At 38.8% G+C, this 24,360-nt stretch overlaps 1 protein-coding gene across 1 annotated transcript in view; it reads left to right on the top strand.

Annotated features, from left to right (window-relative positions):
• The first annotated feature begins 421 nt into the window (after positions 1–421).
• LOC136702135 (adhesion G protein-coupled receptor F4-like) overlaps positions 422–24,360 on the top strand; it is a 66,704-nt gene continuing 42,765 nt past the window's right edge. The window contains exons 1-5 of the mRNA XM_066677034.1: positions 422–439; positions 1,568–1,618; positions 2,416–2,466; positions 14,252–14,284; positions 14,621–14,659. Coding sequence (XP_066533131.1) covers positions 424–439; positions 1,568–1,618; positions 2,416–2,466; positions 14,252–14,284; positions 14,621–14,659 — 190 coding nt within the window. The 5' untranslated portion in view covers positions 422–423. The remainder of the gene's footprint in view (positions 440–1,567; positions 1,619–2,415; positions 2,467–14,251; positions 14,285–14,620; positions 14,660–24,360) is intronic.

Here is a 24,360-nt window from a genome sequence, read left to right as displayed (position 1 = left end):
CCCCATGCCGCCCAATCTTGTTATATTGCTTAATGAAAAAATAATATATATTTTCCTTATTTTACTCCAAAAGGAAATTAATGTGTTTGTAATAAGTTGACACAACTGGAATTGTCAATGAATAATGCTGCTTTGTAGCCACCAAATATCACTTTTGTGAAAACAGAAAAATGAATGTGGCTCTCAATAAATTAACAGTGTGTCAGAAAATGGCTTTATTTACAGGACAAAAGTGTTGCCATAAACATGTCATAGAACAGTGACACTTGGTTAAAAGAGTTCATATTTTAAACGGGACTGAACCAAGGAGTTTAGTCGAGCTATGTAAAATTACAGCATGCTTTTTGTTGCTGCAGAACTTTGAAATATGATTTTGTTTACATTTCAGAAGTGACTACTCCACGTACTACAATAATGCCCACAATGAATACCACAACAGGTACAATAGGTCTAAAACCATTTTATTTGTCAGTCTTTCAAAGTTGTATATTTTGTCATAAAAACCATTTCATTTTCTCTTCAGTCATTTACCTCAGTGTTTCTTTTCCATTTTTAAGATTTTTAGGTAAATTAAATTAAGAAAATATTAAAGATACAAAAGAAAATAAGATCATATTGTTACTTGAGTCACCCCCTCCAGGGTGTATTCCCGCCTTGGGCCCAATGATTCCAGGTAGGCTCTGGACCCACCGCGACCCTGAACTGGATAAGTGGTTACAGAAAATGAATGAATGAATGTTACTTGAGTCTGTTGCATGGCAACAAAAGAGTATGATTATGGCTTACCATTTTTCAAAGCATAATTTAGAATGGTTTAAATAGTATATCTTAAGGAATTTTCAAATAGTTTTGTAAATCCATGACGGACACACATCTCATATATAATACATAGAATGTCTCATGTCCTGGAAGAATTTAAATTAAGAACATATTGAATATCCAACATATGAAAGAGGTATTTCTGTTATTCGAGTCTCTTGCATGGCACCAAAAATTAAGATTATGGCCTGACATTTTTCAAAGCTTCATTTATAATGGGTTAAATAGTGTGACTTGAATTAATATTTTTTAATAATAGTTTTGTGATATCATGATACAGACACATATTTGCTACATATTGCATGGAATATCTCATGTCCATGAAAGCTGGTAGGACATGACAGTACTCTGTAGTAAAGTTATATTCATTTGAAAACCTTTACATTTTACTGTATTGCTCAATAAAATAAAATGTTTTCCTTATTTTACCCCAAAAGGAAATCATTGTATTTGTAATAAATTGACACAACTGGAACCATCAGTGAATAATTCTACTTTCTAGCCACCAAATATCACTTGTGAAAAATAGAACAAAGAATATGGCTCTCACTAAAGTAACAGTGTCTCAGAAAATGGATTTATAAATAAGACATATGTTTTGCCATAAACATGTCATAGAACAGTGTCACTTGGTTAAAAGAGTTCATATTTTAAATTGGACTGAACCAAGGAGTTTAGTTATGCTATGTAAAATGAAATGCTTTTTGTTGTTGCAGAGCTTTGAAATATGATTTTGTTTACATTTCAGAAGTGACCACTCCATTTACTACAATAATGCCCACAACGAATACCACAAAAGGTACAATAGGTCTAAAACCATTTTGTGTGTCATTCTATCAAAGTTGTATATCATGTCATTTGAGTCTTTTGCATGGCAACAAAAGAGTAAGATTATGGCTTAACATTTTTCAAGGCATTATTTAGAATGGTTAAAGTAATGTGTCTTTAATAAGGAAATTTTTTGAAAATTTTTTGTTTTGTTACTTCATGATACAGACACATAACTGCTACATAATGCATAGAACGTCTCGTGTCTATGAACGCTGGTAGGACATGGTAGTACTCTGTTTTATAGATATTTTAATTTGTAAATCTTCAAATTTTTTGCATTGCACAACAAAATTAAATGTTTTCTTTATTTTACTTCTGACGGATATTAAGATAAGATGAGATAAGCCTTTATTAGTCCCACAATGGGGAAATTCAAAGTGTTATAGCAGCAAAGGGACAGTAAAGTAATACAAAAGAGGCAAAAAAAGTTTGTAAATTAAAGTATTCATAATAAGTTGGAAGTTTGGTAAGTTGGAATTATTCTACTTATGTTATTGAATAATGCTACTTTCTAGCTACCAAATAGCACTTTTGTGAAAATAGAAAAAAGAATGTATCTCTCACCAAATTAACAGTGTGTGAGAAAATGGCTTTATATTTAAGACAAAAGATTTGCTATAAGCATGTCATAGAACAGTGGCACTTGGTTAAAAGAGTTCATCTTTGAAACTGGACTGAACAAAGTAGTTTAGTTGAGCTATGTAAAATTACAGTATGCTTTTGGTTGTTGCAGAGCTTTGAAATATGATTTTGTTTACATTCCAGAAATGACCACTTCATTTACTACAGTAATACCCACAATGCATACCACAACAGGTACAGTAGGTCTAAAGCTATTTTCCTTGTCATTATATCATGTCACACAACCCATTTCATTTTCTCTTTAGTCATTTAAAAAAGTTAAAAGTTATATTTGTTATTTGAATCTGTTGCTGATGATTATGACTTAACATTTTTCAAATAATCATTTAGAATGGTTTGAATAATGTGTCGTGAATAAGGATTTTTTTTTTTTGTCAATAATTTCGTGAATTCATGATATGGACACATACATGCTACATAATGCATAGAATATCTCATGTCCATGAAAGTTGGTAGGACATTACAGTACTCTGTATTAAAGTTATTTTCATTTGGAAAAACTTGTTTTCCTTATTTTACTCTAAAAGGAAATTAAAGTATTCATTATAAATTCGAGTAATTGGAATTATGTCAGTGAATAATGCTACACTCCAGCCACCAAATATCACTTTTGTGAAAAAAAAAAAAGTATATATGGCTCTCACCAAATGAACTGTGTCTCAGAAAATGGCTTTATATAAAAGAGAAATGTTTTGCCATAAATATGTCATAGAACACTGGAACTTGGTTTTGGAGCTTCCCCGGAATCATTGATCACAAGGCAGGGTGACACACACACAGACACACACACACACACACACACACACACACACAATTGATTAAGCTGTTCATTTTTGGTTTTTCTTTCATTTTAATTAACTCATGAATGATAAACCAGTTAGGACATGGAGGAAAAAAGGTAGAATGGCCACTTTTAATTATGTGAGTGCGGTAAGAAATCACAACTGCAGGCTTGTGTATTGGCCCTAGGCACACATCTCCTACTATGACCCAACACAGGTCAAGTCTCCGGGCATAGGGTGTGTTATTGGGCCCATTATGTCTTTCTCACACTTTATGAACTTGAAGGATGTTACGACCCAAAAGGAGAAGGATCTTGGCTTCTGGGTTTTGTGGAGGAATGTGGTAAGCAATAAGCCTTATACGAGCATACCAATTTACTGCATCCAGGGGTCGGTATCCTATCATTTGGCATTTTGTTACTTTCAATCAAAGTTGGCAAGTTCAGCTTAGTTCTTCTATCTAAGGACTCTACAATGAAACTTTTGTCTCTTCTCCCTCTGGTAGTGACAGCAGAAGTGTATAGGTTGAACTGTGCCTACTCGTCTTTGCAGAATTGTGTAATTCAGTCACATTGGAGGGTTTTCGAGCATGAACCGCCTTTTTAAGGTCATGCCAAAGCATCTCAATGGGATTCAGGTCAGGACTTTGACTAGGCCACTCCAAAGTCTTCACTTGTTTTTTCTTCAGCCATTCAGATATGGCCAGACATTGCCCTTCAGGATTTTTTTGGTTCCATTCATCACAGCAAATCATCCAGGTCCTGAAGCAGTAAAACAGCCCCAGACCATCACATTACAACCACCATATTTTACTGTAGGTGTGATGTTCTTTTTTTGAAATGCAGTGTTACTTTTACTCCAGATGTAATGGGACAAACACCTTCCAAATAGTTCAACCTTTGTCTCGTCAGTCCATAGAGTATTTTCCCAAAATCTTGGGGATCATCAAGATTTCTTCTGGTAAAATTGAGATGAGCCTTAATGTTATTATTGCTTAGCAATAGTTTTTGTCTTAGTACTCTGCCATGCAGGCCATATTTGCCCAGTCTCTTTCTTATGGTGGAGTCATTAACGCTGACTCTAATGTAGGCAAGTGAGGCATGCAGTTCTTTGGATGTTGTTGTGGGGTCTTTTCTTACCTCTTGAATGAATCATTGCTGTGCTCATTTTCCAGAATGATAGAACCCACATTATCAACACAGTCATCTATTCTGGGTAAAGGATAGGAATAAGACATAGTGATAGAAATTACACACCTATAATTTGTTTCGCAATTGGTATGACCCATTAGGCTTAGGAACAAGGAGACAAGGACTGCAACTTGGCTTCACCAAACCATGCTCTAACAAATAGTCAGCCTCCTTTATGGCAGCTCTCTTCACAGAATTAATATGACAAGCATGTTTTGTAATTGCTGAGGTGGTAGTAACATGGATATTATATTATAAAATATTTGTTTGGGAGGGAACATCAGTAAAAATGGAAATAAAACCACAGATTAGTTCCTCAAGATCTATGCTTTGCAAATCTGGCAAGTGACATTATATGGGGGCCAGGTTCTGCAGCATTTCAGAATTGGCAAGTCTACACAATACCTGTGGATGGTCTCTTAATATAAACCCATTTGTAACATCAGTTTCAGGGCTAGCTGTTGCTACACCAGCAGAAACAATGGTGTCAATAGGCATCTCACCATCAACAGCAGGTTGGCATGAGAGTGGTAAGCTTTCAACATGTTGACATGGCAATCACGTTTCCAATGTTTTTGATCTGGGGTTTGAATAATAATATGTAGCACCAAGTCTTTCTTCAACAGTATATGAGCAAGCAAACTTGGCTGAAAGTAATTGTCCAGGGACAGGAAATTTTATCATAACTTTATCACCTGGTTGGAACTGTCTAAAAGCTGCATGTATGTCATAAGAATCTTTCATCCATTCCTGAGACCCACTAAGGGTCTCCAAGAGCACAAGTTTGTATGCAGGAAGATATGGAATTGAAACCTTGTGAGCAATATTTAGAGTGGCTATAACTTGTGAAAACACTTTGGACAGAAAATTAGTACCTTGTTCAGTCTGCACACTCCTTAGCAGACCAAAAGTAGTAAAATTCTTTATTTACTTAAAAATTCTTTACATTTAAAATTTTCAAAGATTTAATGATAACTCGGGCAGTTATACTCAGTAAAGGGATAGCTTTAGGAAAACATGTTGCAGGATACATTATTGTCAACAAGTATTGGTTTCCAGACCTGGTTTTTGGCAAGTGACCTATGCAATTAAGTAATACTCTTTCAAATGGATCCCCAATCACTGGAATAGGACAAACAGGAGTAGGAGGAATAACCTGATTAGGCTTCCCTGAGCTTTGACAAACATTGCAAGAATGGCTTAAGTATATGAACATATAAAATTTTGTTAATACCTAAATGACTGGACCAAGGGTGATCATGTGCCAGCTGAAGCACATGCTGTCGAAAAATATTAGGCATCACAACTTAACAAACACAAGTGGCTTCATAATTTGTATGAGGTGACCGATTCCTCATTAAAACATTCTGATCTATATAAAATAATACTTATTTATCTCCAGTTTTTGTAGACAAGGCAGTTAGCCTTTCCGAATTCTACAAACTGGTCATAGCTAATGACTGATCCCCAGTCTTCTTGTTGTGCACAAAGTAGGTTGTTCCATGGGACACTGGGATGCAGTATAGGAAAACGAGTCATCCTGTGAGCCCTTTCACTGGTAAAGAGGGACAGAAACCCATTCTGTACTTACCAGTGGCAAGACTGCAAGTGAAATAAACATGGTGCAAAGGAACCTTAACATACTGCATAGCAATACCCTGACTGTCCACTAGCAACACTCCTGCAAGTACAAATGATTAAGGCACCGGTATCATGAAGAATATTTATGGGATACAGACCCAGCAAACAATATAACCCTGAGTAATAAAAGGCTGATAAATAGGATCTGGAATGGCAGGATGGCAGGATTGTGTATCTAATAGTGCCAAACTATTATTCTGATTAATGTAGGAGGTTTGCTTTTCATGCTTATATTTTTGGTTGGTGCATGTGGCTATTAAATGACCAGGCTTCTGACAGTGAAAACTCTCATCTGAGGTTCAACTGGATTGGGCCTGCTTAGGCCTTCAGTCACTTACTACTGAAGAGTCGGTCTTAGCTTCCTTATAGATGTTTTTTTGATTCAAAACATTTGATTCATCAGCCAATACTGCTGCTTCTGACAAATATGTAACTTTACATTCATTAAGATAAATAAACACATGTTCATGTAAGCAGTTCTTGAATTTCTCAGACAGAATCAACTCACACATGGATACAAAATTTGCTACTTTACTTGCCGAGCACCACTTATCCAGCAGAATCTTTTTTCCCAGGCAAATTCCAAAAAAATTGAGCCCTTTGGGAAGGTGAAATTTCTGTCTATATGCTTCGGGCACAAGTTCATATGAATGTAGGATGGATGCTTTAACAACATCTTACTGCAAGCTATCCTGTAATGGCAGAGATAAACATTTCTGAGCATTGTCTAATAACCTGTACTGTAACAAAAGGGACATACACAATTTGGCCAATTTAAAGCAATAGCTGTATGCTCAAAAACCCAACATACATATCCACCTCTGTTTCCCTAAAAGGCAGTACCAAGGCAATGTGTTTACTCACATCAAATGTTGGAGGGTTGAAAGAAGAAATTGGAGCAGCAGAAGCAGAATCCAATGAAACATCAGTTGGAGAAGACACCAGAGTAGGAGGTGGACACGATGCAATGCCTGGCTAGATGTCCATATAATGGGTTTAAATAGGAAGAAAATAATTTAACATTACATTTATTACTCTCCGTTTGAGATAAAGGTTCATTGTTTAAGGACAACAAATCACTTATGATTAGGATTAAATCTGAGAAAAATGTAGTGTTCCTTGGTCATTGTTTTAGTACATTAAGCCACGTTAAGCTTTTTTTTCATGCTAAGAGTTTTAGACTCTCCCACTTTCAGTCAGAAAGTTAAAACTGCTTGTCTCAGAAACACAGAAAAAAAAATCACATTACAATATTCAACTTATTACTTTTTGAGAGTCCAGTAAAACATTATATAATGTTGCGCTTCTTTTGCTCATTATCCTTAAAGTGCTCACTCCAAGAAAGTACTTAGGGCTCAGGGCAAGAATTGGGATCGTATGAGACTAAGGTTGGAAGATGGTGCTGTGATAGGTTAATGCTGCATTCGATCTCTCTGTGGAAATTTATATATATATATATATATATATATATATATATATATATATATATATATATATATATATATATATATATATATATATTATCCAATCCGGATCTTGTTTGTGTACCCTGGTGTAACTTGGTTGCCACTGCGATGGTGTTCCATAGAAGCGAATTTGATCATCTCCAACAACCAATGTTTAAACAAAGGAGCAGATGGCAATTTCCAATTCAGGAGAATCAGCTTTTTGGTCACAACCATGCCAGCCATCACCCCCTTATATCGGGGGGTTTATAGAATAATCTGATATTCTGGACAAGTTCTCATCCTAAATTTCTTCTGATATTTGACTGTTAATCTCCCTTGCTCAGGCTTCCCTATATTGAGAAGTATCAGGGCTTGAGTACAACACCAAAATAAACCACAAAATCAATTGCCTAGACAAAGGATCCACACACAAAAAAACTTATATAGTGGGTGATCATTTGGTTTATGTTCAAAATTGGGAATATTATCTCTAACAAGTAGTGGAAGAAGTGTACAGAGGAAAGATTATTGCTGAACTGATCGAAGGAAACAAAGCTCTCGTCTACATATACATACCATATATTTCTGAACATAGAGAACTATAGAGAATACCCCATCCAACCAAGAGGGCAGAAATTGATGATTATGCAAAATTGGAATATGGTCTGAGATGTTTGGTGCCCCAGCAAAACTTTTAATCTTGTATAAGATCCTAAGTGAATTTAAAATTATAAAGTTATTACTTATCTAGGTTTTACTAGATTCCACTTTAGCAAACAATAAAACCAAAAGAGAGGACCTTTGGATTTAACTAGCCTCAAATTTAATTTTTCTAAAATTTAAATATTCCATAATGAAGCAGAGTTCAATGCCAGGCCCTCTGGCAATCCCAGCTGCCAGAAGGAGAGGGCCGTGGCATTTGCTGCCCAGTAATAATGTTTAATAATTGGTAAACCTAATCCAGAAGTTTTTTGTAGATGAATTTTTGAAATGTGTGGTGTCTTATAAGCTCAAACAGAAGAGGAAATCACAGAATCAAACTGCTTAAAAATGAATTAGGTAAACATATGGGGAGCTTTTGAAAAAGATATAAAACTCTTGGGAGTGTAATCTTTTTAATTGCATTTATTCAGCCTGCCATAGATAATGGAAGTAATTTCCATTTTCCAATAAACGAACGGAGCTTATCATGTGCCAATTGAAAATGCAACTTGAATAACAATTTTGGATTCCTGGAAGTCTGAAGTCCAAGATAAGTTAACTACTCTCTAGCTACTTTAAAGGGCAATGAAGCAAGAAATCTAGAGTCTAAATTTTGAGTAAGTGGCATATATTCACTTTTGTCATTTTGCTATATATTTTAAAAGACACGGGGCAGAAATTATGAGAAATGTTGAGATGCTCAACAGAATGCTGTCTGCAAACAAAAGGACAAGGCTTTCAACCTCTCCCACTTTAATACACTATATATATTATATAATATATATATTAGAGGCGATTGCTCTAAGACTGCAAGGGAAGCTCAGCTCCCCCTAAAATGTCAAAAAATAAGTGATCAAATATATACTGTTGTGTGTACATATCATTGAATAAATATGCACTACAACACCCTCAACTTTTGTTCAGGATCAGCTACTTATCACTGGTAAAGACGCGGCTTTCCTCTCAATCATTCCCACAGATTCGCGGTGCTTTAAACAGTGTGGACCCTGAGTGTCCACAGAGTTCAATAGCGAAGCAGCGAAGTGCAGCAAAACGAGACGAGTCAATGGATAAATGCTGGACTTTGTCCCGCCCATCGGACGCTCAGCGTCTATGGGGCAGTGGACTGGCCTCGGCTGACCCGGATGCTCAGCTTCTGCATGATGATTGGATGATCTGTCTGAGGCTGAATCCCTTTTTGATTGACAGCAAAATGAGCAAATCAGCGATCCTTTGGTGTAAAAATCCATGGGAGCAATTAAATTCATTCTGTTCTGAGTTGAACCGGAGACTTTCTTAATCCTCTTAGCGGCATTTTCTTTGTTAAAAACGACTAGTGACAAATCGAGCGTCTATTTCTGGTGGGTTTTATTGTAGCTGCTTGTGTTTGGAGACTGACTTCTATCACTCTTTCTGACTTCTATCGCAGTTTCTGTCCAGCGGGTGCTGCTGAGCCCCTCCACTGTCAAAAGCACTCACATGTGGGCACATTTCACATGGGCCAAGGCTGTTTAAGCAGCCTGGCTCTGCTGGCCATTGAGAGGACACTAGTCAAGTCCCTAGAAAAGATGCTGTGTTGTTACGACAGGGTCACAGATCATTTTCTTGAAAAGGAACGGAGGGTAGCATTTACGTATAAATAAACCGACACAGTTTATGATGTAGGCTGAAATTGAGCATCCCCTCCTTGAAAGATCAGCATCCGCCAATGATTGATATATATATATATATATATATTCTATATTCTATATTCTATTCATGTTTTACCCTCTACTGCTCCCTAATAATAGCAAATGAAGGATATTCTAAACTTTCTAAATTATAGTTATGACTTACTTATAAAATGTGCTTTACTTTTGATCAGAAGTTCAGATTTTAACATTCTAGGGTCAAGGAGTGCGCCGGCACGTCAAAATATTTTTTGATGTTTCTTTTAATATCTGTACCATAACACAGTGCAGTTCAAACACTCTCTGAATGTGTAGAAACTGCTCTTTCGATTGCATCTCAAGAGTCAAGAGAGTCAAGTCAAGAGAGTTTTATTGTCAATTCTGCATATGTACAGGACATACAAAGGATTGAAATTACATTACTCTCATCTCCAAGCTGCAGTAACATTTAACAGAAAATAAACTAAATTCAACTAAGCTAAGTATATAAATATATGTAAGTGAACAAACAGAAGACAAGTGCAGGACATACGATACCAGCAGCTAACTGATAGACATACATGAGATAATGGGACACTAACTGAAGACAATAACCTGATTTGGAGGTAGGGTAATGGATGTACAAGGCAGTGTATACAATAGTGCAAAAAATTATAATAGAAGGAGGTAGGATACTGGATGTACAAGGCAGAGTAGACAATACTGCAAGATAAGTGTATAACAACTAAATAAAGTGAACAAGTGCATACCGGTTCTATTGAAGTCACAGTTAGGTCTGATGGGGAGCTTAAGTGACAGTACCAATATAAACAGGACCGGTGTAAACAGTAGTGCTAATAAAGGGGTATGATGCCTGGAGGCTGGATAAAGTGATTGAGTGCCTGCCTGTTTTTCAAAGTCACAGTTGGGTATTCGTGGTAATTGACAGGTGCTGAGTAGTGTGTGCAGGGGGGGCAGAAGTGGGAGGGGGTGCAGAGCAGGGAGAGAGTTCAGCATTCTCACAGCTTGATGGATGGAGCTGTCCCTCAGTCTGCTGGTCCTAGCCCTAGGAACTTGGTGTTGCTCACCCTCTCCACAGCAGCCCCGTTGATGTATAGAGGGGCATGTTGTGTGCGAGTTCTCCTGAAGTCCACAATCTCCTTGGTCTTCGCAGTGTTCAGAGAGTGATTGTTGTGTTTGCCAGTTCACCTCGCTCCTGTAGTGTGACTCATCATTGTTGCTGATGAGGCCTACCACAGTCATCTACAAACTTGATGAAGAGGTTGGAGGTGTGTGATGGAGAGCAATCGTGGGTTAGCAGAGTGAACAGAAGGGGGCTCAGCACACATCCTTGGGGAGCCCCCATGTTCAGAGTGATGGTGCTAGACGAGTTACTGCCAACCCATACTGCCTGTGGTCTTTCAGTCAGGAAGTCAAGCAGCCAGTTGCACAGTGATGTGTTCAGTCCAAGTCTGTCCAGTTTCTGAATGAGTTGTTGGGGGATGATTGTGTTGAATGCAGAACTGAAATCAATAAAAAGCGTTCTGACATAGGTGTCTTTCTTGTCCAGATGAGTAAGGGCTGAATTCAGAGCAGTGGATACAGCATCATCAGTCGAACGATTTGATCTATATGCAAACTGGTAAGGGTCCAAGGAGGGGGGGAGGGAAAACCTGATGTGTTGCATAACTAGCCGTTCGAAGCACTTCATGAGGATGGAGGTAAGTGCAACCGGGCGGTAGTCGTTGAAACAGGAGGTTGATGACTTCTTTGGGACAAGGATTATATTGGTGGCTTTGAAGCATACAGGGACCACAGCCTGACTCAGTGAGGTGTTGAAGATGTCAGAATACACCTCTGCAAGTTCGCCAGCGCAATCCTTCAGCACACGACCAAGTATGTTGTCAGGTCCAGGAGCTTTTCTAGCATTGATCCTGCTGAATACACTCCTCGCCTTGTCTGAGGATAGTGTGAGCACCTGGTCTCCAGGCGGGGGGTGGATTTATGTGCCGGGGTGTGGTTTAGGGCCTCAAACCAAGCAAATAACCCATTCAGGTTGTTCAGCAGAGAGGAGGTGCTGTCACAGGTCTGTGGCGGGGGTTTGTAATCCATAATGGACTGAATTCCCTGCCATAGGCTCCGAGTGTCTCTGATGTCACTGAAGTGTTGGGCTATCCTCTTAGAGTGCTGCCTTTTAGCCTTTCTGATGCCACGGGACAGGTTGGCCCTAGCTGTCTTCAGGCCTGTCTGGTCTCCAGCTTTGAAGGCAGCATTTCTAACCTTCAGCAGCTTTTGGACCTCATCTGTCAGCCATGGCACGAATGGTGATGGCCTTGAGGACAGTTACATCATCAACGCACTTGGTGATGTAAGCAGAGACCGTTGCTGTGTACTCCTGAATATCTGTGGAGTCGTTGTAAGTAGCAGCCACTTTAAACACATTCCAGTTTGTGGTGCTAAAACAGTCCTGAAGTGCCTCTGATGAGCCATCCGGCCACACCCGTACCTGCTTTAGAACTGGTTTGATGACTTTAACCAGTGGTCTGAAAGCTTGCATTAACATAATAGTGAGGTGATCAGAGGTGCCAAGGTGGGGGAGGGGCAGGGCTTTGTAAGCTCCTCTCTGTGTGGTGAAGACCTGGTCCAGAGTGTTGTTGCCCCGTGTTGGAAAGTCTATGTGTTTATAAAGTCCAGAAAACACAGCCCTTGGGTCTGCGTGGTTGAAATCCCCAGCCAGGATGAGAAAAGCATCAGGGTGGGCTGTCTACTGATCACTGATGTGCTGATACAGTTCATTCAGCGCCTCATTCCTGATGTTGGAGGAGCTTCTTTAGATAGAACGGTCGGCACTTAATAATCATCAGTTCCACTACCGGTGAGCAGTATTTGCAGACCACAACAGCGTTATGACACCAAGCATCTGATTGCGAAACTGTACATGATTTACATCCCAAGCTGCAAGTCTGTAAAAAAGTTTTAGGCAGACCGCCTCTGCCTCTGCCTAAATGGTCGATTAACTTGTCCGTCATCTGCATCTCTCTTGTAAGTGGTGAATTTTTGCGTCCATCTGTTTTTGTTTGAAACTGATCAATGGACTATCAAGAAATCACTAAGAACTTACCCATCCCTTCAATTTTCCTCTGTTTTATTCAGTCAACGTCGGAGAAATGGCTTGAAAATGTTTACATTCGCTGAATTTGGTGCGCCACATTTGAAAAACAGCGATGAGGAAAACTGAGCTTTAGAAAATGAGGGGTTTTATGCACATGATGAAGGGGAAAGCAAGCCTCTAACTTTGTGAACCTAAGACTCTGATAAAACCATTTCAATAACAAAATAATTAAACCACATGAGCAAAGGGGGGTCACACAGCTCCAGGGGCCTGGAGGTTGTGGGTTCGATTCCCGCTCCGGGTGACTGTCTGTGAGGAGTTGGTGTGTTCTCCCCGTGTCCGTGCTCCGGTTTCCTCCCACAGTCCAAAAACACACGTTGCAGGTGGATTGGCGACTCGAAAGTGTCCGTAGGAGTGAATGTCTGTGTTGCCCTGTGAAGGACTGGCGCCCCCTCCAGGGTGTATTCCCACCTTGCGCCCAATGATTCCAGGTAGGCTCTGGACCCCCCGTGACCCTAAATTGGATAAGCGATACAGATAATGGATGGATGGATGGATGAGCAAAGGGATTGTTTCACTAAAATGTAAGGTTTAAAGATTTAAGTTTTTCAGTGTTAGAGACAATTATCTCATCATACAATGCTCTAGGTCACAAGGGCATCTCTTAATGAGTGAGCTGAGATTGTTCAGAACATTTTGATAAAAACATGTGGGCAATATAATTATAATCCCTGTACTTTAAAGGTGAATTTCAGAAAATTTGCAAAAAATGAGAAAATGTCCTTAGACCCAAAAGAGTTAATTGAGTTAACCCTTTTTATATATATAAATAATAATAAATAAATAAATAAATAAAAACATGGAGATTAAGTGCATGTAAATGTGAATTTAAGATTTGAATGAAGATTTGCAAAAAAGTTAAGAAAAATTCCTTAGACCCCAGAAGGTTAACAAGTAACTGTATCCCACTCTCTGTGTTTTGTGCTAAACTATTGTAAAAGAACATTTGTTTTTGGATATGAAGCCAGAGTAATCATCAGTTGTTAATGGATTTCCATAATCTTCACAATCTCATAAATTTGTATATATTTTTAGTTTTTTTTTTGCTGTAATGCACACATCCCTGATATGTCTGGATATTGTCTTGCTATATCTGCTCTCAGCACACTTTAAGAGTACCTTCTGAAGTTTAAATATGTGTGATTTAGTGAAAAGAAAACTACAACCTACAAGGCAGAGGCCAACCAGGATCAGGAATGAGAACAACTGGTTTGTGTGTCCAAAACCTGTTTACTATATATTAAAATTTTATTTTCTACCCTGCATACCAGAATTGTTAGTTTTATCAGCCTGTGGCATATGAAATAATGTAATTCAGTTTCATATATGAAAAATGTATTTATTTATATAATATTTATTTACATTTCTGTTTCAGTGACAACAACCACTCCTACCAGTACATCAGCAGGTATGGTTATTGCTGTTATCTTTGACAAACCTAACTAGAGCATGTTACTTTGTAAAAATGTATTTTGCTTGGTGGAAGAATCCTGAAATACATACAAGTACATTTTTTTAAAATTTGTTCTTTGTAATATAGTAGCTAATGTTTTTTTATTATTGTGCAACTTAGTTTGGCTACACTTTGACAAGTAGTTTTGTGGCAGTAAACTTGCTAAATATTGTACACAGGTTGTTTTTAGGGCTAGGACAGAAGTCCATCAGGATTAGGTTTCAGAAACACTGGCTAAATAATCTAATTTAGTTTGATATATAAATGAAAGTTTTCCCCCCTATATTTCAGAATCTGCAACAAACACTCCTATCATTGCAAAATCAACAGGTAATGGTTAATGCTGTTATCTTTTACACAACTAACTAGAGCATGTTATTTTGTAAAGTGTATTGTGCTTGGTGGAAGCATCATGAAATGAGAAAACATTTGTTTCTAGTTGTGAAAGTTAGTTGGACTACACTTTGGTGAGAGTTGTGGCAGTAAACTTGCTAAATGTTGTACAGTGGTTGTAGATGGTTTTTAGGGTCAGGGCAGAAGCCCACCAGGATTAAGATTCAAATCCACTGGCTTGGATCCAAATGTGTCACGACTTATGAAAAAAATATAATTCAGTTTGATATATAAATAAATGTTTTTCCCCCTTATATTTCAGAATCTACAACAACCACTCCCATGGTTGCAGCATTAACATGTAATGGTTAATGCTGTTATCTTTATCACCACTAACTAGAGTATGTTATTTTGTATAGTGTATTCTGCTTGGTTGAAGCATCCTGAAATTATAAATAATTTGTTCCTAGTTGTGTAATTTAATCTGACTACCAATTAGCAAGGACAGTTGTGACAGTAGACTTACTAAATGTTACACATTGATGTTACTTGCACATCTATTTAATTCAGTTTTAAACACTGCTTAAATGATTTTACTTTCTGGCATGTTATTCTAACTGCTTGAGTGAATTTTGACAAAAAAATATAATTATAAAATGTGGTTTTGAAAACCTATGGATATTACATTAATTGGATTTTCTATTTCAGCCACAAAACTTTGGCAGGCTAGCATGTTTTACTTAGATAAATAACAAGCATATTGGTGGATCACATGTTATCTACATCAAAAGAATATGATAGACAAAGTGCCCATGAGGTGTCAGATTTTAAAAAGGCTGTTTGGCTAAATTTCTATTACTATTTGCATATTTTCTGCCATCAATGGTTGCTGAAGAGTTCACCAAGTGCAGCAGTGCAGCAAATGGAAACATTTTCCAGTAATTGCCCAGCAACGTAAAATAAAAATATATTTTCTTTCTCAGAAACATATTTTATGCATTTATTTTACAGTTGTAACATGGTTATGTCCAGAATCAGTGGGTGATTTTATTCATTCATTCATTCATTGTCTGAAACCGCTTATCCAGTTCAGGATTGTGGTGGGTCCAGAGCCTACCCGGAATCACTGGGCACAAGGCAGGAACACACCCTGGAGGGGGCACCAGTCCTTTGCAGAGTGACACACACTCATCCATTCACTCACACCTATGGACACTTTTGAGGCGCCAATCCACCTACCTATGTGTGTTTTTGGACAGTGGGAGGAAACCGGAGCACCCGGAGGAAACCCATGCAGACACAGGGAGAACACACCAAACTCCTCACAGACACCCAGAGTGCAAATTGAACCCTCAACCTCCAGGTCCAGGAGCTGTGTGACTGTGACACTACCTGCTGCACCACCGGGCTGCCCGGGTGATTTTATAATAAATGTATTAAAAAAACATCAAAGAAACATTCCTAATACAAATGGCAGATGGGGCAGTTATGACATTCTATACTATTAATATTTTTCCATTAGAAAACATTACTTTTTGAAAGTCTGACTTTCACTCTAGCGGCCTGCAGGGCTTAGCCTGAAAGAGCAACATGAGTCCACTCTCCCATGGACCCACCACCTGTGGGAGAGGTTGTAATCCAGGTCTGGTGCAATCTGGATTGGTTGGCAGGTGAGGCAGGTGAGAGGGGCTGGATGCTCCTTCACTCTGAAGTTGCCTAGGGTGAGAGGCGTAAGGCAGGAGTGGGCTTACTCATGGCACCCCTGGCTTAGCACCTGTATGTTGTGGTTTACCCCAGTGGACAAGAGGGTAATTTACCTGTGCCTTCGGGTTGGGGAAAGGGCACTGACTGTCATTTGTGCTTATGCACCAAACAGCAGTTCAGAGTACCTGGCCTTCTTGGGGACCTTAAAGAGGTGCTGGAGAGTACTCATTCTGAGGACTCCATTGTTCTGCTCATGTGTACAATGACAGTAAGACCTGGTGGGACGTAATTGGGAGGAATGGCCCCCCAATCTGAATGGCTCATCCAAATGTGTGTTAAGTGTTTGCTGAGAACATTTGGCAGAGGAACCTCAACTTCAACTCCCACACCTGCATCCTGGGGGAGGTTGGTGACTTTGAGTCAGAATAGACCATGTTCTGGACCTCCACTGTTGATGCAGTTAAACGGAGCTATGGCTGCAAGGCTCTCTGTGCTTGTCAGGGTGGCAATCCCTGCACTCGGTGGTAGACACCCTGGGTGAGGGAGGCTGTCAAGCTGAAGAAAGTGTCCTATCGAGCCTGGCTGGCTCAAGGGACTCTGGAGGCAGCTTACAGGTACCGAAGAGCCAAGTGGATTGTGGCTTCGGCTGTGTATATATACAACCCCAAGTTGGGACGTTATGTAAAACATCAATAAAAACAGAATACAATGATTTGCAAATCTTTTTCAAATTATGTTCAATTAAATACACTACAAAGACAAAATATTTAATGTTCAAACGGATAAACTCCATTGTTTTTTTTGCAAATATTCACTAATTTTGAATTTGAGGCCTGCAACCTGTTCCAAAACAGTTGGGACAGGGGCAACAAAATACTGGGAAAATTGAGGAATACTCAAAAAACACCTGCTTGAAACATTCTACAGGTGACCAGGTTAACTGGAAACTGGTGAATGTCATGATTGGGTATAAAGGGTGCATCCCCAAAGGGCTCAGTCATTCACAAGCAAAGATGGGGTGAGGTTCACCACTTTGTGAACAACTGCATGAGCAAATCATCCAACAGTTTCAGAACAACCTTTCTCAATTTACAATTGCATATAATATAGGGTTTTCATCATCTACAGTTCATAATATCATCAAAAGTTTCAGAGAATCTGGAGAGAACCTTCATTGAATGCCTGTGACCTTAGTGCAAGGTAAAACAAAGCGAAAGCCATATATCAACAACATCCGGAAATGCCGCCAGCTTCTCTGGGCCCAAGCTCATCCGAGACAGACTGACGGAAAGTGGAAAAGTGTCCTGTGGTCTGACGAGTCTACATTTCAAATTGTCTTTAGAAATCATGGACGTTGTGTCCTCCAGGCCAAAGAGGAAAAGGACTGTCCAGATTGTTATCAGCGCAAAGTTTAAAAGCCAGCATCTCTGATTGTGTGGGAGTGTGTTAGTGCCCATGCACATCTGTGAAGGCACCATTAATGCTGAAAGGTGCATACAAGTTTTGGAGCAACATATGCTCTCCTCCAAACAACGTCTTTTTCAGGGACATCCCTGCTTGTTTCAGCAAGACAATGCCAGGCCACATTTTAAAAATAAAACTAAACAAATAATAATTGTCACAAGTATTATCTTTCTGTAGAAGGCCCAATACTTAAAATTGAGGCCGTTCTTTTATGGATGCTTTCCTTTGTGAAGCCAGAGTGAATCGTCTTTTGTTCATTGGCGGATCCTGAAGTCGATTCAAAATTGATTTGTACTGCTGGAATCGAAGATCCAACCTCCACACGAACTGAACTCCAAATTGTACTCACTCCATGATTGACTCACTAACTTACTAAAGATTTATTCTGCGTGGGAAGCTTTTCAATGGTCTTTTGGTCCCATCTCCAGGGATGAGCCTACACTCCGAATGGACCCTTATTTTCTGGCAGAGCTGCTGGTGATTGGCCCTGAGGTGTCCATGCTGGAGCTTCGCACTTAGTGCTCACCCAGAAATAATTACAAAGAGATTCAGGCTGATCATGTCCTGGTGAATTTATTTGCTTATAAAAAAAGATATTTAGGATAAAGCATATTTCTTAGTAACTTGGCATTTTCCCTGGTGGGTTAATCCACAGTTTGTTACACATCATATAAACAAAACAAAATATTATATGAAACAAATAGGGGTTTATTTAAAGTCATGTTAACCTGAGCATTTATGAATTTATCTATTCACAGTCTTCAAAATATAAGTCTAATATATTTTTTTTATTTTAAATTAATGTCATTAAAAAAAATCACATTCAATCTTACAATCTGAGTGGGTTACATCAGGGACTCAAAAATGTAATAGGGTTTGCAAAATAATACAACTGAGATTAAGAAATTTATCATTGTAAAAAGAGAAAGAAAAATATACAGGAATTATGGCAAATGCTAGACAAATGACTCTTTGAAGTCATATGGTGTCGTATTTTAGCATGTCTGCTTGGAGGCCTCTTGCTCCACATGTGGACTCAGTTGCTCCTGAAAGCTTTATTCAGGATCTCCTTTTATGAATCGTAGTTTAATGTCAATTCAATTGTCACGTGAAGTCTCACATTAGGTTGTAATACGTATTCATCGTATTTAAAAATAAAATATTTTCCTTTTAATGTTGAAATTCCTCCGGGACTTACAGAGGTTACATGAACAGATGTCTTGTTTCAATCCCTGCTGATTAGGTTATTTCCAGCTGTGAGGGGATCATTTATGTCAATAAATTTTCGTCACAAAGGGTGCCGACTGCAAGGTTAGGTGATTGGGTCATCCCCAAACTTCTTTGTTCTTTAGAGAAACCAGATGGGTAACTTAAACAAAAGGAGTCTCCTTTTAAGATGAAGGAGAACTTGATCAGATTAGGTACTGAGTTCACTACATATCCTCCCGTTTGCGAGTCTGTTTTTCCACAGGGGAACATGGAGTCACAACTATGAAGGCTGTGGTGGAAGGAGATCAGTAGGCACAATCAGGGTCACTCTTTCTGAGGTATCACGTTTGTCATAGGTTAGTTGGGCCTCTCTAAAGGAGGTGTTTACTAATCAGCGAATACCAACAATCATGGCTTGGGTACTGGTTATCAAACATCAGGGTGTGATGATGACAAGACACTTGATGTCACTCACCACCGGCTTAAGGCCTACTCCTCAATGAAATGTGTGTAACTGGGTGAACTTCCTAATGATTCGGGACGAGCCTCGAGGTGGCAACACTGAGCTTCCTAGTGGTTTGGAGAAAACATGGGCAGAGGCTCACACACTTGGGCACAAATTTTAAATTCTTAAAGTCAATCAGTGAGTCGAATCGATTAAGGAGATGTATTCTGATTGGTAACAGGATACTTTCAAGAGGGGATACTTGGACAGGATGCACCAAGGTCATATGTCCAATATGTAAATATATAAATGCCATGGGTTTCATTGTAATACCCATATGGGAGTAGGGTTGATTTTTTAGGGGACAGGTTTGGAGCTGCAAATCATGATTATTGAGCCGAGCAATGCCTCTGACTTGATGGAACAGTGGCATTAAAGTAACTAATATACGGTGGACAAATAGTACATTCAGGCAACCCCGTTTTCAATTAAATGTCCCATGAATTGTCAGACAGGTGTATCACCGTCTATAATTGACGGATCATCTAGAGCTAGATTTTCTCTGGCATCCTGTTGAACTACCAGGACAGTTTTTAACCACTGCCATTGCCTTGGTTCTCAGGCGGGAAATGCTCCGGTCTATAATTAAGCCTGGTCCGGTGATCCCAGAAATCTGCATCATGATAGTTGTCCGTCCTTTGTGGGTTGTAGTGATCGCAACATGGTGCAAGTCTGGGAGATCCCGGGCATTCTCTTGACCAAGAACCTGGGAATCACGATCCGGTTTTTGTGGATCAATGTGTGTGGCTCCCTCAAATCCTAAAGGGCAAAGAATCAGCATTACCATTTAGAACCTGTGGAGTTTCAGACCATTTTAAGACTTAAAGATACCCCTTGGGGCTAAGTCATGTAACTGTCTACAAGACAGGGTGCATGGACAAGTATAAACTCCTAAAAGGTGGCTAGTATTGGGATGGAGATTTTGTACAAAGAGTGATTTAATGTTTAAATCTTTTTCCATTCCCGAGTCTTTTCATGGTCCGAAATATGCTTGCCTGAGTCTGCTATAATATTGTTGGGGTGATTTCTGACATTGTTGTTTTATACTTAAAGCAGCAGCCGGTACTGTCTGTGACAGGTGGTTGGAAAATTATTCCTCCAATACTTTGCAAACACTTCATACCATGCTTTCATTCAATAAAATTACTGACATCTCGACTGGAGGTGAGTTTAATTATATAAAGTTTATCATCTACTGAGGCTTCTGGAAATCGTTGTAGATTTTGTCATCAATATTTTTGTAATATGAGAAGATAACTTTGGAGCCATCTGTTATGTGCATCAATTTTATCCAGGTCCCTGTAGGTGTGGCCTTGGGAGTGTAGGGACAGTGGGTGCCAGAAGCTGTAATGCTCTGGGTTTAGCAAGGTTTGTGCAAGGACAGCTTACAACGGCTGATCCTGTCCTACCCTTGTGGTGGCTGGAGGAACATTAGTAGAGAAATGGAGTAAGGTGCTAACTTCTTCCATTTCATGCTTAATCTGGCTTAATTCTTCCTCAGCCTTTGCCTGATGTTGCCATGACATCTCTAGCTCTTGTTCATTGGCCCTAAGTTGTAGTACCGCTAGGCTGGCTATTTGGCTAAGTGCTTCTACAGAAAAAGAAACAATTAAATCAAAAGCCAGAACAAAATCATAAATGTCCAATAAGAAAATTACATAAAAAGAGTAAAATGATTAAAACAATTTAAAATGACAATAAAAGAAAAGAAATAAAATGCCGTTACAGAAAAGTGCAGAATATTTTAAACTGAGCTGTAAGCCTGTTCAAACAGGAATGTTTTAAGTCTTGATTTAAAAGTGTCTATAGTCGGGGCTGGTTCCATTTAAAAGTGGCATAGTAACTAAACACTGCCTCTCAGGACTTCAGGACTGTTCCTGAGAGTCCAATCCAATTTGGAGTCTATCTATAAGAATCTTAAGGTCAGTGGTATCAAAGGCAGCACTAAGGTCAAGAAGTAATAGAAGAGATACCATTCCAGCCTCTGTATTTAAGCGGATGTCATTAATTACCTTGATTAGAGCAGCCTCAGTACTGTGATTAGACCGGAACCCGGACTGAAAGTTGTCTAGGCTACTGTTAATGGACAAGAAACTAGTGATTTGCCTGAAAACTATTTTCTCAATGATTTTGCCAATGAACGGTAAATTAGAAATTGGTCTGTAATTACTGATCTGAGATTATTCTAAATTTTTCTTCTTTAGAAGAGGCTTTACAACTGCAGTTTTTAGTGAGCTCGGAAAACCCCCCAACATGAGTGAGGTGTTTACAATGTGGAGTATGTCTGGTGCTATAGTGTGAAACACACTCTTTAAAAAATTGGTTGGTAATGTGTCAAGACTACAAGTGTATGATTTGAGATGATTAACTGTGTCAACAATACTGAACTAAGAAGTTTTTATGAGGTGATGGAGAGGGTACAGACTCATTGTTGGATATAGATGTACTAATCGCTTGTCTGATATTCTGGATTTTAGTGTTAAAAAAGAAAGCAAACTCATTACATCTCTCAGTTGATACTAATTCAGGTGCCATTGGTGTGCCATTTGTAGATTTCTTTGTGAATATGAAGACTTGTTTTACGCCATCTGCGTTCTGCCTTGCAACACTCCCTCTTTTGGATTTGAACAACAGAAGCATTTCTCCATGGTGCTTTCTGTTTGCAAGACATAGCCTTCATTTTAACTGGTGCAATCGCATCCATAACACTGACAATTTTTGTATTAAAACTATTCAGCAGATCATCAACAGAGTTGGATCGTTCACATGGTGTAGTGCACAAGTGTAGCTGTGCAGTCCTTTATAATCCTTTTCTTGACACAAACCCTTCTGTCTCTGTTGACTGGTGAGGCCCACATATCAATGAACACACAGTAGTGATCTGACAACGCGACGTCCTTCACAGTCACTGATATGTAGAGACTCTTTGAGACAGCATCTCTGTAAATTCATCAATAAAATTAGCACTGTACTTCGGAGGCCTGTAGACAGTTACTAGTAATATCTGTGGTGTCCCTTTCAGAACTACACAGAGATTCTCAAATGTTGTGAAGTCACCAAATGATAACTGCTTGCACTGAAAATAACCATGAAACAGAGCAGGTAGACTTCCACCTTTTCTACTGGTGCAGAACACTTGATCTGAAATGTATCTTCCTGGAAACTCATTGGCTGAGTTTTATTTGTAATGTTTAATTGTGTGTTATATATTGTGTGTATCTAGTTCGACTCAGCCAGTATTAACCTTACTGACTCTTTTTGGAATTTACCTGGTTACAAGGAGTACAATTAAGACTAGACCCAATCCATTAAAGCAGCTGTAAAGCTTGCTGTGTTTAACCCAGGGGCAACAACCCTTGACAATGAGTGACTCTAGGTGAGCAGAACACTTAGAGAAAACACACAGAGAAAACCCAGAAATACCTGTAGCAATGTAGCATTGGACATCCCTTTTTAGAGGTGCCCACTTGCTGGGGTAGCCTCAGAACAGACTCAAAGTGACCACACGTACACTAACTCTGGAAAGTGGTACCTTTAGGTAGTTCAACCGAGAAGGGAGGATAAGGACCCATGTTACTGAGGCCCCCTGCGCTCTTTTTGAGCTTGTATAATAAGCTGTCAAAAATTGGGAACACCTATAGTAGGAGTTGTTACAAATTTATAAAACTTATTTATGTATAAATATGCAATTTTCCTAGAGTAAGAATTGGGTTCTTGGATTGCGATTTACACTTAAATGAGCAAATTCCACATGTAAATACAAAACTTGTATAATATAGAAATGTTTTTTATTTGGATAAAAATAACATCCATAACAGGAAGTTAATTATTAAAGCTTCATAGACTAGGCTAATTGGCAAATAAACACCCCTATATGACTTTCAATAATGTGCGATGAAAAAGGATTAATATATGTGGAGTGTGTTACCTGAGACTTAAGAGATCAATTGGACAAGTAACTAAGGGGTATGTAAAATTTTATCAAAATGACTAAACTTGGCATTCACACTGAGAGCACATTTGAGAGAGACTTACTGTGTGCAATGGTGACTTCTCATGGCCATCAGCTCCAAGAAAATGATGCGGGTCTATGGTGGAGGTCCTGAGCAGTCGCTGATAAGGGGCACCTGAAGGATTGTTTTTCGGTGTTGGGCTCTTCAATTGTAGTAGGACCCTGGCGTTGAAGAATTGGTTCTTCAAGCCTTGCAGACACCAAAATATTTTGTCTGGGTTGGCTGTGAAGTGTTTGTAGAGAAATAAAGAAAATGAATAATAATAATAATGATCAAAAGTACTATATTTCTGCAGAAGGCTCAATACTTAAAATGGAGTCAGTTCTTTTTCTGAGGCTTTCCTTTGTAGAGGCAGGGTGAATTGTCCTTTGTTTATTGGTGGATCCTGAAGTCAATTGTTAGTTGATTCTGAATGCTCAAACTGAACTCCAAACTGTACTCCCTCTTTGACTGACTCACTGACGTACTAAAGATTTATTCTGCAAAGGAGGCTTTTCAATGGTCTTTTGGCTATGTCTCAAGGGAGGTGCCTGCTCTCCAATTGGACACTGAGGGTCCAGCAGAGCCGCTGATGATTAGCCACGAGGGGTCGAGAGTGAAACTTAGTACTTAGAACTTGCTCAAGAATCAGGACAAAGAGATGCATTTAGATCATGGACTGATTAATTGATTTGCTACTAAAGAAAGATATTTGAAACCAATCATGTTTCTTAGTAACTGATATTTTTCCTGGTGGGTTATTCCACAATTTGTTACAAATAGTATATAAACAATACAGAATAATGTATGAAATAAAGAGGGGT

Source organism: Hoplias malabaricus, chromosome 7 (genome assembly GCF_029633855.1).
Source record: "Hoplias malabaricus isolate fHopMal1 chromosome 7, fHopMal1.hap1, whole genome shotgun sequence".
NCBI lineage: Eukaryota > Metazoa > Chordata > Actinopteri > Characiformes > Erythrinidae > Hoplias > Hoplias malabaricus.
The sequence above is the reverse complement of the archived record's forward strand: the minus strand, read 5'-3'. Positions and strand labels throughout refer to the sequence as shown.